The following is a 13,837-nucleotide window of genomic DNA, read 5'->3' on the forward strand; positions in this document are numbered from 1 at the left end:
AAAAATTATATACCAGAACAAAAAATAAAAAAATTGTAAATATAATAAAATAAAAATGTAAAATACATAATAAAAAATTAAAAATTGAATGTAAATAATAAAAATAAAAATGTAGATATATATAATAAAAATAAAAATTGTAAAATATGTAACAACTTATTGAATATAATGATATATACAATGTTCTATTGATATTTGTATTTGTACTTGATTAATAAATATAATTTAATATTTGAAATATGGTATTTATGTTATATGGAAAGCAATTTACAATATAGAAAAACTATTTACAATATATAAAAACTTTACATTATATGAGAAAAAACTATTTACTATATGAGAAAATGTATTTACAATATATAAAAAACTATTTGCAATATGAAAAATCTATTTACAATATATGAAAGTGTATTTACAAAATTTATATAATATATGAAAAAAATCTATTTACAAAATTTATATAATATATGAAAAATTTATCTACAAAATGTATATATTATTTACAAAACCAAGGGTGTCTTTGCAGGGATGAGATGGCTACGTACTTATTGGTGTTTTGGTAGGCGATGAAAAGTTTGTGAGAAGAGGTTCATGTAACTTAACCGGGAATAAATTCAATTATAGCATGTTTAAGGACAGGATGTAGCATTATCATAATGTTTCCTTCCACATTTACTCATTGAACTATTTACATTTAAAGCTATATTTTATCTAAGTAATATGTACAACCCTTTCACACACTCACACGTACGTTTTTTACGAACCATAAACACGACTAAAACTTTACCCGCAATAACCATATGGTAATGTCCTATAGTCCGTCTCACTGTCATCATTAAGTCAACGTCTTTTGTTGCCAACTTTTTGATGAGTCTTTGTCTCAGGTCTGGACACAATGATAAACCCTTTCTTACGAGCAATTCTCCCTGGGATGTTTAACACTCTCTTTTCAATTTTTCCGCGAACTAATTTATAGAAATGACCGAAATTTATTTCTTGTAACGCGCGATAGTCTGAAGTGATTCCCCGTATCTTATATACATAGTCTACTTTACCCGTCCCAATTCCTTTCATACGATAGCTATAATTTTTTGGTCCCAAACCTATAAACGCGTTAATTTCCCACCCTTCCGGAACTTCGTCTGTTAGCTCTCCCAGGTAGGAACCCAACGCAAGCTTAGGTTTTTCATTGCGCCGCTGAATAAACATAATAATATCGGTGTCACAGTATAATGTGTCCTTTGGTCCTACAGTTGTCAACAAATCGTAAAGCTTTAGCCGCGCCCATTATGTAATGAACGCAGCAAGCACAACGTTTGAAAACTTTAACGGCTTATTTTCGTTTTCAACGTTTTTGTATGTGACAACAGCATGTTTTCCCCAATGACTAGTACGCTTTGTACTTCGTACTGTGCTGCCCATAGATAGCCGTAAAGCTTTTCCGGCGTGTCAACAACCACTGATTGTGACCAAGCCGTTCTTTTCCCCATTTGCCGTAGAGCGAATTGAGGAATAGCTTGGCTATTAACCTCAAGCCAGGGTTCAATCCAATATTTTTTTCATCTAACTGTATGCCTTCGTTGGCATAATATTCTGCAATATATTTATTTTCATCTCCTTTGCTTTTGCACCAAGCAGGAAAACCAGACGCTTCCTGCTTTAATTTCAGGAAGGAATTCACATAGTCATGGAAAAGACTATCTGAATTTCCCTCCTCAGAACCGACTAGTTCGAATTCCCAGATTTCATTAATTTGCAAAATTTTATATCCGCTTTGTAGTGCTCTATGCAGCTCAGGGGTACAATACGTGTCTTTTAAGGCACGTTCGGCATCACTATGTCTGCAATTGTTGACATTACTTTCTTCCATACACGTGCGACATAAGCCAAACATAAGTCTACCGTTACACGTATACTTCAACACCGGAAAAAAGATGGGGTAAGATGGTGATTTAACCAGCCCGTGAATACTTTCCACTTCTGGAAAGTCCGGCCCCTTATGCATTTTAGGCTTCCCTACAGGCATCGGCTTACGAGCCATCACATATGGATATAACGATGTTACATCCAGATACTGAATTGTTTCGTCATTGCTACATTCGTACAATGCATTAAAGCATTCAATACAACCACCATGAAAACGTTCTTTAGGTGCAAGATGATTCACAAGGTCCTTACACTGAGTTTTGATAAACTCTTGTAATTTTTTGTCGTTTTTCACCATGCTGTCCCATTCACATTCCCATATCTCAACAACATTGAGATTTAATTTTTTTAGAAAAGCGGTTTTTGTGATCGTATTTTCATACCGTTCCTGAATTGATGTAGCATAACTAGAGGAACTGTCAAGAGACTGATCCCGAAGCGTTGTATAACACTTCAGGCACCCGTGGAAGTAACACCCATTAAATTCGTATGCAGTTTTTGTCAGGTTATCAAACCCATCGACCTTATACTTACCAAAAGATCGTTCGAATCCATTCCCAGACGTTGAATTATTTTTCCTTCGGTACGTTCCAAATACAGTAACCAATACATTGCTTTTAAGCTCTGCTGGTTACGATGATCGAAGCCGAGAGGAGGAATAACTGGAATTGTCTCTTCAGGTTAGTATGTAGACAGATAAGTTAGTATAGCCAAACTTGCAATAGTGGACGAAGAAATAAAACATTGAGTACCGTGACTTTTTCCTCGATCAAGTTTGAAAACTTGATGACCGCTTCAGCGAGGATTTTAACATCGTTGCGGCAATACATTACCATCTCCTTGTGGAGATCATACTGCTCACCACTCAAAGCACGTTGCTGGTGCCAGGTGATTAATTGCTGTCGATCGAAAGAATTCATACTATCAGGATCAAAAAACCTAAGATCCGGAATCTTACCTACATAATTTAGATTTTCGAACGTATTAATATGGGAAATATGCCTTTCGTAAATTACCGCGCAAGCCTAAAGTTTCAGGTAATTTTGACAGCTTAATACCCATATAGTGGTAAGTATCCCGTAAAATAATTTTATTACCAAGCCGCATTTCAATAATTTTTTGACCCTGCATAATAAGTGTGGGAGATAAGCAATGTTTCTCTATTAAATTCCTACAACTGAACTGGACATCATAATTAGAACCATTGTGCGAAAGCACAATGATTTTTTGAAACTCTGGACGAGGCATTAATACGAAATTAATGAACTCATCGATCGTTGAAAAGTCAAACTCACGTTTTCCCTGTTCATTTCCACAAAGAATGGATCATCCAGCTCTGTGTCCTTGCAAGCATGACATATATTCCTGCAAACCACATAGTTAACGCAGTGTTCTTGTTCCTCACATTCATTTTTACGAAGTAACATCGTTTCCACATCAAATACGATATACAGGAACCTATCAATATGTGAATGACTGGACTTCTGAACATAACAAATATGGTCAGTGTCTACATGCTTATCACAATACTTACACAAACGCTCACCACATTGATGCCCAGATTTCCTACGACGTAAATTGTACATTTTAGCACACTCGGGACAAAACCGCTTTGTTTCACATAAACTCTTGTCACGTCCAATTACACGCTTATGATTCGTAAAGCATTCAGCCGAAGTAAACAATCTATGACAATCATTACACTCCCGTTTAATATCATCAGCACATACATCGTGGTACACTTCGCATGCACTGCACTTAGCATCACATTTATGGTATCATGCATGATTATATTCCTGTAAACAATGCTTACAATATCCTTCTTTACCCAACAGAGAGGTAATGCATTTAATTAATTCATAATGGCCCTTCTCGTAAGGATAAGGATTTGTTTTTCTGCTTTTACTCCCGGATAAATTACACTGTACTCCCGGTTCATGGAGTTCCTTTCATATACCACGATTTGGTAGTTGGGTGCCAGGTATTGTTGAAATTTTTCCACATCATCAACTGTACAACCATTTTGATGTTCAATGGTAACATCAGCATCATCACACAAATCCTTGGCTTGCTTGAGTAGACGTTCCGGGTGTTTATTTAATTCATATACCTGCTGACGATTATGCTTGGCCTTTGCCATCCCAAGGATGATGCTCTTGGGAAGGCAGTATATGTCCTTATTTAACGGGATGGTACTTTGTTCATGGTGTGTAGTAAGATCAACGTACTTATTAGTGCCACGTGTTCGACCTCTTCCCTTGCGAGGATTTACAGCATGTATCCTAAAGATTACTGAATCCCCGAAAAGGAAGTGTTCATTAGTATTAAGTACGTTCTCTACTGATCTAAAAAGGCCTGCGGGTTCAATTCCTTCTTAGGACGCCACGTCATGTATACTGGCTAGTTTATCGTCGAGGCAGAGCTCTCGATAACCATACCAACATACATGTCATCGTCAACGTCGTTTAACGCATGCTCTTGTACATACTCAAAGAGTTTCTCCAAATAAACAACCGGGTCTTCGATTCCTATGTTACGCATTCGTTTTATAGTAATGTCCTTTCCCCGCAAGCCAAAGTATGGATAATGTTTGGTTTTACTACCAATGATGGAAAAATTATCATTCGTTCCAGCACCATACATTTGATTTTGTGGTGCATAACTAGGATCTGGCAAATTTACAGGTTCACCCATGAACTCGACAGAGTCATCTACAGTTAAACCAGAAGTCTTCCCTCCAGAAACAAACTCTCTAAATTTTTCACGCGCCAATACCCGGATGTTATCTTGACAAAAGAAGCCCGTACGATATAAATCAATAACATCCTTCGCGGACTAACATTTTGCTAAAATAACAACAGCTTCATGTCCAAAATGCGCCAATAATGCACGTAGTAAACGCGGGTATTGCTCGTTATACACACGCACCCCTAATGCGAGACATTGCGTCACCAATACCCACGTAAAGAAAACTTCTCCGCATTATTATATCCACGAGATTCCAACATCTGCAACACAGCTTTAATTGTGTTGGTGCCTTCGTACGATCTAACAGATGCCATTGCTGAATCTAATTTAAAGAAACAATTAATTAGTTATTTCACCTTATTATCAAATATAGTATACACTAATTTATATCTCTCGGATATTTTAATTTACTTTTATCTGTAAACTTTAATTGCGGTATCTTCCTAAAAGACTGTTTACACCTCAAAGTACAAAAACAAACTGAACTATGTTTTGCGTAAAATTTTATAGACACTATTCCTTCGATCACGGCCGCTTCCAAAAATCTTCTAACATAGAACCAACGGAGCGATGTTAGCTCCACGAGTAATTATATCGCATGGTTTCCAATTGTTCTATGGACTCTATTTATACTTTCCAGGATTCACACCCATTTATTTATTTGTATTCAAAAGAACACGTCCGCACAATGGAACTGCTTTCTGTAGAATGACCAATTAACGATTCAGAGCTTCCTATATACACGCAGATATGGAAAATTCCCAGAATTTTATGCGAACTTTCCTGACAATGACTGACTTATAATTTACCAGGTAATTTCCTCGAAGATACTGTTTAATTTTAGCAGCTAACAACACTTTCCGATAACTAATTGCACCCCGTAGTATAAACCAGGAACGTCTTCACGATTTTAATAATTCTTCACTAGTGACTGAGAGCTCAACTTTACCTGTCTTATATACACGAAAATATTGTAACTTTCACACGAAGTTTTCCGAACATTAACGAAATTTTCCGAAGTTTGCCGAAGATTGCCGATACTTTTTAAAATAGCAATCCTAAACTAACACTGTTTATTAAAATATAATTAAATGTTTATCAGCAAATTCTAATAACTGTAACGTAGTAAGTTTTTTAGTTTACAGAATCGTCAAATCCACTCACAGTTTCCGATAACACTCAATGATAAAATTCTGTAATATTTATCTAACTGTTTTGCAATTGCAGCACACAACGTACAAACAAAAAACGTCTTCTATACTGATTCGCCGCGGCTTGCTGCGCTCTATTTATACTTTCGGAAATGAAATATCGTACCCAAATGCATTTAGTTTGTAATCTTGTACCCAGATACACTTACGTTAAAGTCTCGTACCCAGATAATTTAGTTTATAATCTCGTACACAGACTGATTAATCATGCATCAACGAAACTATTTTCTAAAGTAATTAGTAATAATGCTATTTTACAAACAGTATTATTTAAAGTATATTAAATTGCGGTATTTAATTCTTACTACATTCTCGAAGTTTCCCGAACTTAACCGAATGTTTCCGAATATTTAATTTTCACCGACATTAATATTTTCATATTTGAAAGAGAAGACCTATGATACAAACATTTAAAGAATAAAAATCACAATCATTTCAAAATAACATTGGGAATAAAAGGAACAAAGTAATAATAAACAGAAATACAATTTAATAAAAATAACATAGTAAAGAAAACATTAAAGAAGAAATAATTTAGCAAAAATCAATTAAGAAAAAAATAAAAGGTTAGAAAAAGGTTTATAACAGTTTATGACCCAAAGCATCAGAACTTTATCAGACAAACAATATAAAAAATAGTAGAGATTTAAAGAATATAGATAATTAATCCACATAGGTTAGTAAAACCATATTTAATTAAGCCAATTATTAAACAAACGATAGCATAGAAATAGCAGATTTTAAAAATACTTAGTTAATGTAGTTTTATTCAACAAAGATTAGCAAAAGATAACATTAGGATAGTTAATTGATACAAATCGAAGTTAAAGGCAAAATAGGAACCAACAAAACATATCACAACAACAAAGAAATTAATAGAATAGCAATAGTATAAAAATAACAGAGAATAAACAAACTTGAAATCAAATAAGAAAAAAGAAATTTCGTTAGGAAAAAACAGTTAATTTAAACAAATTATTTAGCAGTTCACAACTTTTAAGAAGTTTTGAAACATTTAACAACTATTTTAAACGTTCACACAAATAATTAACACTGAGTTTATTTTAGTACACTCACATATTGTTCGAACATCTTAGATTGTTGAGAGTTTGTGTAACAAACGAACGAATAAAATAATTAGAATCATAGATTGTTCAGAGTTTCAGTTCATAGGAAGCGTACGAATTAAAATTGTAAAGTATCATAAAATGTATAAGTAAACAAAAGTAACACACACATTAAATATTTTTCTGATAATGTAGTTTTTATAATACAATATTTTAAATTCTGTTTTAATGTATTTTGTAACGCATGATTTATTTATTACTAAAAATATTATTTACTTGTAATGTTAGTTTTCATTAGGTAAATGTTAATAATAATTTTATCTTCTACTTTGATAGCCATTTATATTCTAACTGATAAAATGAAGAATGTCTTGTAATTGTAAAATTTTCATATTTCTAATTTACTTGTGTCGATACTTTGAAATTGTTATACGTATAAAAAATGTATTTACATTATACAAAATTAAAAAATACAAGTTTAAAAACGAACATGTAACTTTCAAAATTAAAATTCAATTTACGAAAATGAAAATACAATTTTCAAAATTAAAAATACAAGTTTAGAAAAACAAAGATGCAATTCTAAAATTAAAAAATGCAATTTGTAAACAAAACCTGTAACTTTGAAAAATAAAAAATGTTTTGAAAAAAAATTCTGCACACGTTCATGAAAGTGTGTTCATTGTAATATTCAATTCTTCATAATTATGTTTTTTTTGGTGTAATTAATCTTCTTATATACTCTTTATATTTCATTTTTCATTAGATTAAAATACTGTTTCTATTAGTTCATTTATATAAGTATCAAATATTTTATTTCTATTTATTAGCAAGTTTTAAAGATTAACAAAAATGTATATGAACACTTACCGCCGCTGTGAAGACAGGAAATCCTTATTTAACTGTTCTTAGATGTCAAATATAATATGAGAAGTGGTAAATTCACAGTTGAGGATGAAACACTTGAATGCTGTAATAATAAAGAAAGATAATATTACTTTACATGAAATTATATTTCAGTATAGAAAAGTGAAAATGTGTATTACTAAACTGTAGAAATTAATTTGCAAAAATTTAACTATGTTGCGTGCTACAAAAAAATTTCAAGAGGTGTAACAAAACTGCATGCTGAAAAAAATTTACATGTATATTATGAACAAAAAATAAAATTCAAAGAAAAAAATGTATGCAAGAAAAATTTATCAGTTGTTAACAAAAAACATTACGCAAAACAAATGCACGCTCTCAAAAAATAAGTAATGCAAAATTATTTCTTTCATAAAGTAATCTGCATGTTACAAACTGTTACAAAATAATGCACGCTTTCAAAAAATAACTGATGCAAAATAATTCTTTCAAAGTAATCTGCATACTACAAACTTTGCTATGTATTCCTTCGTTTGCTGAGCAAACTTGTTAACTTAAATTTGATCGCTTGCTAAGCAAGCTTAGTACACTTACAGTGTGAACTTACAAAAAAAATTCTTAAGCACAAACTATTATGTAAGTTGTGAATGATACATACTTTACTTCTGTGAACTTTGATACTTTGTAATTCTGAATTTCGCTGCAACTTTTACTCCAATTAGTTGCCCTGGAACAAAGAAACATTACTAAGTAACACTTGAAATTTATTTTCCTAATCATTTTTATGATTCGCTTCTAAAGGAACTTGACATGGTTCGCTTCTTGCAGAAGCTCGTTTTTTGGATCGTTTATTTTTTTATTGGTTCGTATGCCAGAACATACTCCTAAGAACAGCTACCATGTGAACTATTAAATAATTATTTATACTCTCCAAATAAATTACTCGAACATTTCATGTGAGCATACTAAAGATATTCCGAATATTAAGATTGCGTAAAACAACTATGCTGTGAATATTAGAATGTTTAATCAAACTAACTCATCATAAGCTAACCTTTCTTATATGTTTGACTATTTCTATTGATCTTTCAATGTTCCTTTTTTATATGTTTGACTATTTTTACTTTGTTTTAAATGTTTTTTCTTATATATTTGACTATTTCTATTTGGTCTTTCAATGTCCTTTCTTATATGTTTGATTATTTCTATTTGGTCATTCAATGTTCTTTCTTATATGTTTGACTATTTTTACTTGGTCTTTCAATTTTCCTTTCTTAACTTCAGCGGATCATTTTCTGTGAAAACTTCTTATTAATTTAACTTCTCGTAATAAATTACTCAAACACTTACAGTGTGAACTTACCAATTATTTATGTTTTCCTTTCTTATCTTTTACCGATCGCTTGGTACACAAGTTCAGAGCAGCTACGCTGTGAACTATTAAAATATTCATTCTCTTCTAATAAATTATCCGAACAATTCGTGTGAGGATGCCAATTATTTATACTCTCCTAATAAATTAGTCGGAACTACTTATTTTACTATTTCGTATTATTTTCAATAATATTCTTGCAGCAACATAATTGCCCTATTTAAGTAATTTATTACAAAGGAATAAAAAATATCTTTGATAGCAGAAAATATCTTGCTCCTCTGGTACTTTTGGTTGGTACTTCTCGATACTTTTAGTACTACACCAGTAATAATGGTATTGCCACAAGAGGGTTACCTAAAATATAACATAACATGTGTTAGAACATATGCTGTAGTATATAGTATAAACCCTTATACCTACCTATATATCTATATTTACATTAGAGATATAAGTATATCTATAACTATATCTATATCTATATCTAAAAGTATATCTATATCTATCTATAACCATAACTATATCTATATCTATCTATATCTATATCTATATTTAATTATATCTATAACTATATATCTATATTTACATTAGAGATATATGTATATCTATAACTATATCTATAACCATATCTATCTTATATGTTAGTATACTATATGGTATGCCTAATATAAGATAGAAGAACATGATATTGAGTGTATCTAAAGATACATATTTCTGAAATATGTATAAATCATTTGGTTCTGTTAGAATTAAATTAAGTTTTCAAATATCAGTACTAAGATACTCGGAAGAGGCGGATTTCGTTCAAGAAAAGGTATACAGGAGATGTTGATGGAATTTTGATAAGTTACGAGTATTGTAATAAGAAACCTAAAGGAAACATTTATAAAAAACGTCTACGAAAACAGAGTACAAAAATCAATACAAAGAAAAAAACAAAGGCAAGCATAAGAAGAAAACATCATAGAAAAAACATGCATAAAGACAAATGACAATACAACAAATTTGGATTATACACAAACAGAAAGCTTCTGCTATATACAGAATGATAAAAGACATATGATAGCTAATGTCAAATACCTTGGGTTAGGTTAAAGAAGTTATAATACAATAGCAGACAAACATCTTGAAAAATACAAGTAGTAGTGCTAATAATAGCAAATAGCAGAAAAAAACAAGCAAGAAAAATACTAAACATAATAGAATAGTACTCAAGCAAGTTAAGAAACTCTACTAGTAGTGCTAATAATATCAAATAGCAGCAGAAGCCACGCAAGGAAAATACTAAACAAAAAAGAATATCGAGCAACCATTTTAAGAAATATATAATGGTAGCACAATAATGAACACATACACCAGTGTTAAAATCATCTACAAAGAGGCGCACAATTGGAAATTCTAAGAGACGTCTAATAATAGAATTGGTAAGAGACATACAATAACAAACAGGGAGGCAGAAAACCTTTTCAAATAGCTTAAGGTTAGTTCAGGATATGGACATAAATTTGTGTATGCATTAGTTAAAAGCATCATACTGGTTTAGCATTAATTAAGAACTAGCGAACTAATTAGTTAGCAAGTAAAAGCAGGACATGAGCTTAAGTCAATTAGTTTTAAAAAACATTTAAAGCTTAGCTGTTGTTCTGTATGGCTGCAAAACATGGTCACTTAGTCTGAGGGAAGAATATAAACTAAAAGTATTTGAAAACAAGATCCTGAGACAAATATTCAGTCCTAAGAGAAACGGAAATGGAAAATGGCGAAGACTTCATAACGAGGAACTACGTAATTTATATGGTTTACCCAACATTGTTAGAATCGTCAAGTCTAGGAGGCTTAGGTGGGCAAATCATGTAGCTAAAACGGAAGATAGTAGAAATGCTTTCAAACTCTTGACTGAAAGACCAGTCTGAAAACAACCATTAGGAAGACCTAGGCGCAAATGGGAGGAAAATATTAAGATGGATCTCGCAGAGATTGGAATACAAAGTAAAAATTGATGCAATTAGCTAAGGATAGAAGTCAGTGGAGAGCTTCTGTGAACCTCAGGGTTCCATAGACCATAAAGTTAGTTAGATAGTTAAAGCTTAGCTGCAGACAAGATCTTAAAAGTATAAATTAATTCAAAACAAATTATTCAGATCATGACCATAATATCGTATTGGCGTTTATTAAGTATTGTAGGTCATTGGCAGTTGACGACTGAGGCAAAGCACAAATACAATAAATTAAATTTAGTTCACATTAACAGCAGGAATAAAAGTAGCGACAGCAAAGTAAAAGAGGAAATCAGGTAGTACAACAAACAGAAAGAAAATATTTAGCGGTTCATACCATGGAGTCGCTGAAGGACAGATATATTACATAACAAGTAAAGGTGGGTGGTTTAATCAAACAGAAACAAGAATATGTTAGCTAAAGCATATTAGGGAAGACCAAAGAAAGAGCGGATCAGGATGTAATTTATGTAAAATATAATTGGAAGGCCATCAAAATTAGGGTAACACAATAAATTGGAATACCTTAGGTTAGGACAGGTTACATAAAAAGTCGTCAGACTCATGCAAGAGAAGATACTAATCTCTAAGAGATGGCTTGTTAAAGGAACTTTACTTAATTTACCTACATCATCATATTATTCTATAGAAAGAAATAGACATACATGAGAAAAAGAGAAATATTCAATAGAGATAAACCAACGAAAGAAACGGACAATTTAGAAGCTGATCAACGAAGGAGTAAAATAGAACTAAATAAATAGGTACAAACAGAACAAAAGGTGAAATAGAAATATAATAGCATTCCACATAGAGCAAATGGGTAAAAATAGAGAAAAACACAAAAAAAGAAACTTTAATTAGAAAAAAAGGGGATACAGGCAAAGAAAGAAAAAAGAGGCATACATGCAAAAGTTTACATGGTAATAGAAGAAAGAAGGATAGATTACAAGCGGAACAAAAAATAGCAGCAAAACAACAAGCACTAGCCGATACTCGATAGTTCACATGCAACCAATAGTAGTAGTAGTAATAATAATAATAGTAGTAGTAGTAGTGATAGTACTAGCAGTAGTATTAGTAGTAGCAGTAGTAGCAGCGGTAGTACTAACAGAGTATTAGTAGCAGTAATAGTGGTAGTAATCGTAGTAGTAGTAGCAGTGGTAGTGCTGGTAGAATACTAATAGCAGTAGTGATGATAAAAATGCAAATACTAGTAGTCGGTAGTAGTAGTAGTAGTGGGAGTAGCAATAGTGGTAGTACTAGTAGTAGGGATAGTAGTAGTAGTAGCAATGGTAGTACTGGTAGAATACTAGTAGCACTATTGGCGGTGACAGTAGTAATACTAGTAGTTGGTAATACTAGTAGTGATAGCAGTAGTACTAATAGTAGTAGTAGTAGTGGTAGTAATAGTAGTAGTAGTGTTAGTAACAATAGTAGTAGTAATAATAGGCGTTCATGCAGCTTCAATGATCATGTGTTTTACATATATAAAGTATCTGTAATTCAAAACTTAGTTACTTAAGAACACAAGGTAAATACATATGTAGCGGACTCAACTAATACAGATTTACTTTAAATTAGATACTTTCTGTTACATATACAATAAGTTTCCATATACGTAGACTCTCATTGGGTAAGCATTTATCTAATGTAGGGTTCCAGGGTAAGCATTCTACATTGAACTAAATTTGTGACTATTTATAAGAAAAAAAGGGATGCCTAAATTTAATCATTATTATCGGAAAGCTTGAAAATTAATCTTTACAATGTATCAGCTATATTTTCTGACAATATCAATAACTTGGCCCTATCTGCAAATATAAGTTGGATGGGCTATAAATAATGAACCGGTTTTTCTTAGTTTCACATGTGTCAGTGTCTTGAACAATAGTATTCACATTGAACTGAAACACGTGTTTCTGCTTCTATTTTTTATGTTGACTATTAATAAGGTCTCCCTATACTTTCACGAATATTAAGAGCGTACAGTTCTTCCGCCTCTGATTATATTGAAATCTTCTAATTAAATGCGTATCCTACTTATAGTTAAAATTGCGTCCATTTAACTCGAATGTATGCCATACTCAATAGTAAAATTGTGGGGCTAGTGCTAGAAATTCTTGGTTCAACAAATGCTGTAGCATTCTCATGACAAAAACAAGTGTTTTGTATAAATTGTAGTGAACAATCAGCGTAATCGTAGGTTTCCCGGAGTTTCCTTCCACTTTTTATATACTTTTTTTTCAACAGTTTTCTTTGTAAAGCAAATCAATATAAAAATTCATTTCTCATTATCACCATAAACTAAAAGATACTGATTCTTTAACAAATGCATACAAAATTCTCTTTGCCCCAATCTTACGGGTGCTAAAGCAATAAGAGTTCCATATCCAGTAACGTATTTTCATAACAGTTTAAATCTGATATAAATTGTGGTGGGACCCCCAACCCCTTTGGCTTACATTTGAAAAAAACGATTGGTGAGTATTCTACGAAAGTCATAATTGCGGGACACTAAACTAAAATATGTCGTCTTATTATAATAGTAAATTTCAAAGAATAAGTTGCGATTCGGTAGTATCCCTGGTTGTATGCAACCCAGCGGTACATAAGTGCTTATCTAGTCTACATATCATTTCAGGCACT

General features: G+C 32.0%; 1 protein-coding gene across 1 annotated transcript; it reads right to left on the minus strand.

Annotated features, from left to right (window-relative positions):
• Window positions 1–1,387: 1,387 nt before the first annotated feature.
• LOC145682883 (uncharacterized) lies at window positions 1,388–2,224 on the minus strand. The gene has a single exon (XM_081754247.1). It carries the CDS (start codon window positions 2,222–2,224, stop codon window positions 1,388–1,390), a length of 837 nt encoding a protein of 278 aa, XP_081610373.1.
• Between the last annotated feature and the right edge of the window lie 11,613 nt (window positions 2,225–13,837).

Source organism: Thermobia domestica, chromosome 4 (genome assembly GCF_964235325.1).
Source record: "Thermobia domestica chromosome 4, izTheDome1.hap1.1, whole genome shotgun sequence".
NCBI classification, from domain to species: Eukaryota; Metazoa; Arthropoda; class Insecta; order Zygentoma; family Lepismatidae; genus Thermobia; species Thermobia domestica.

Coding starts and splice junctions, on each gene's coding strand:
- LOC145682883 (XM_081754247.1), bottom strand. CDS start 2,224: ATGGTGAAAAACGACAAAAAATTACAAGAGTTTATCAAAACTCAGTGT.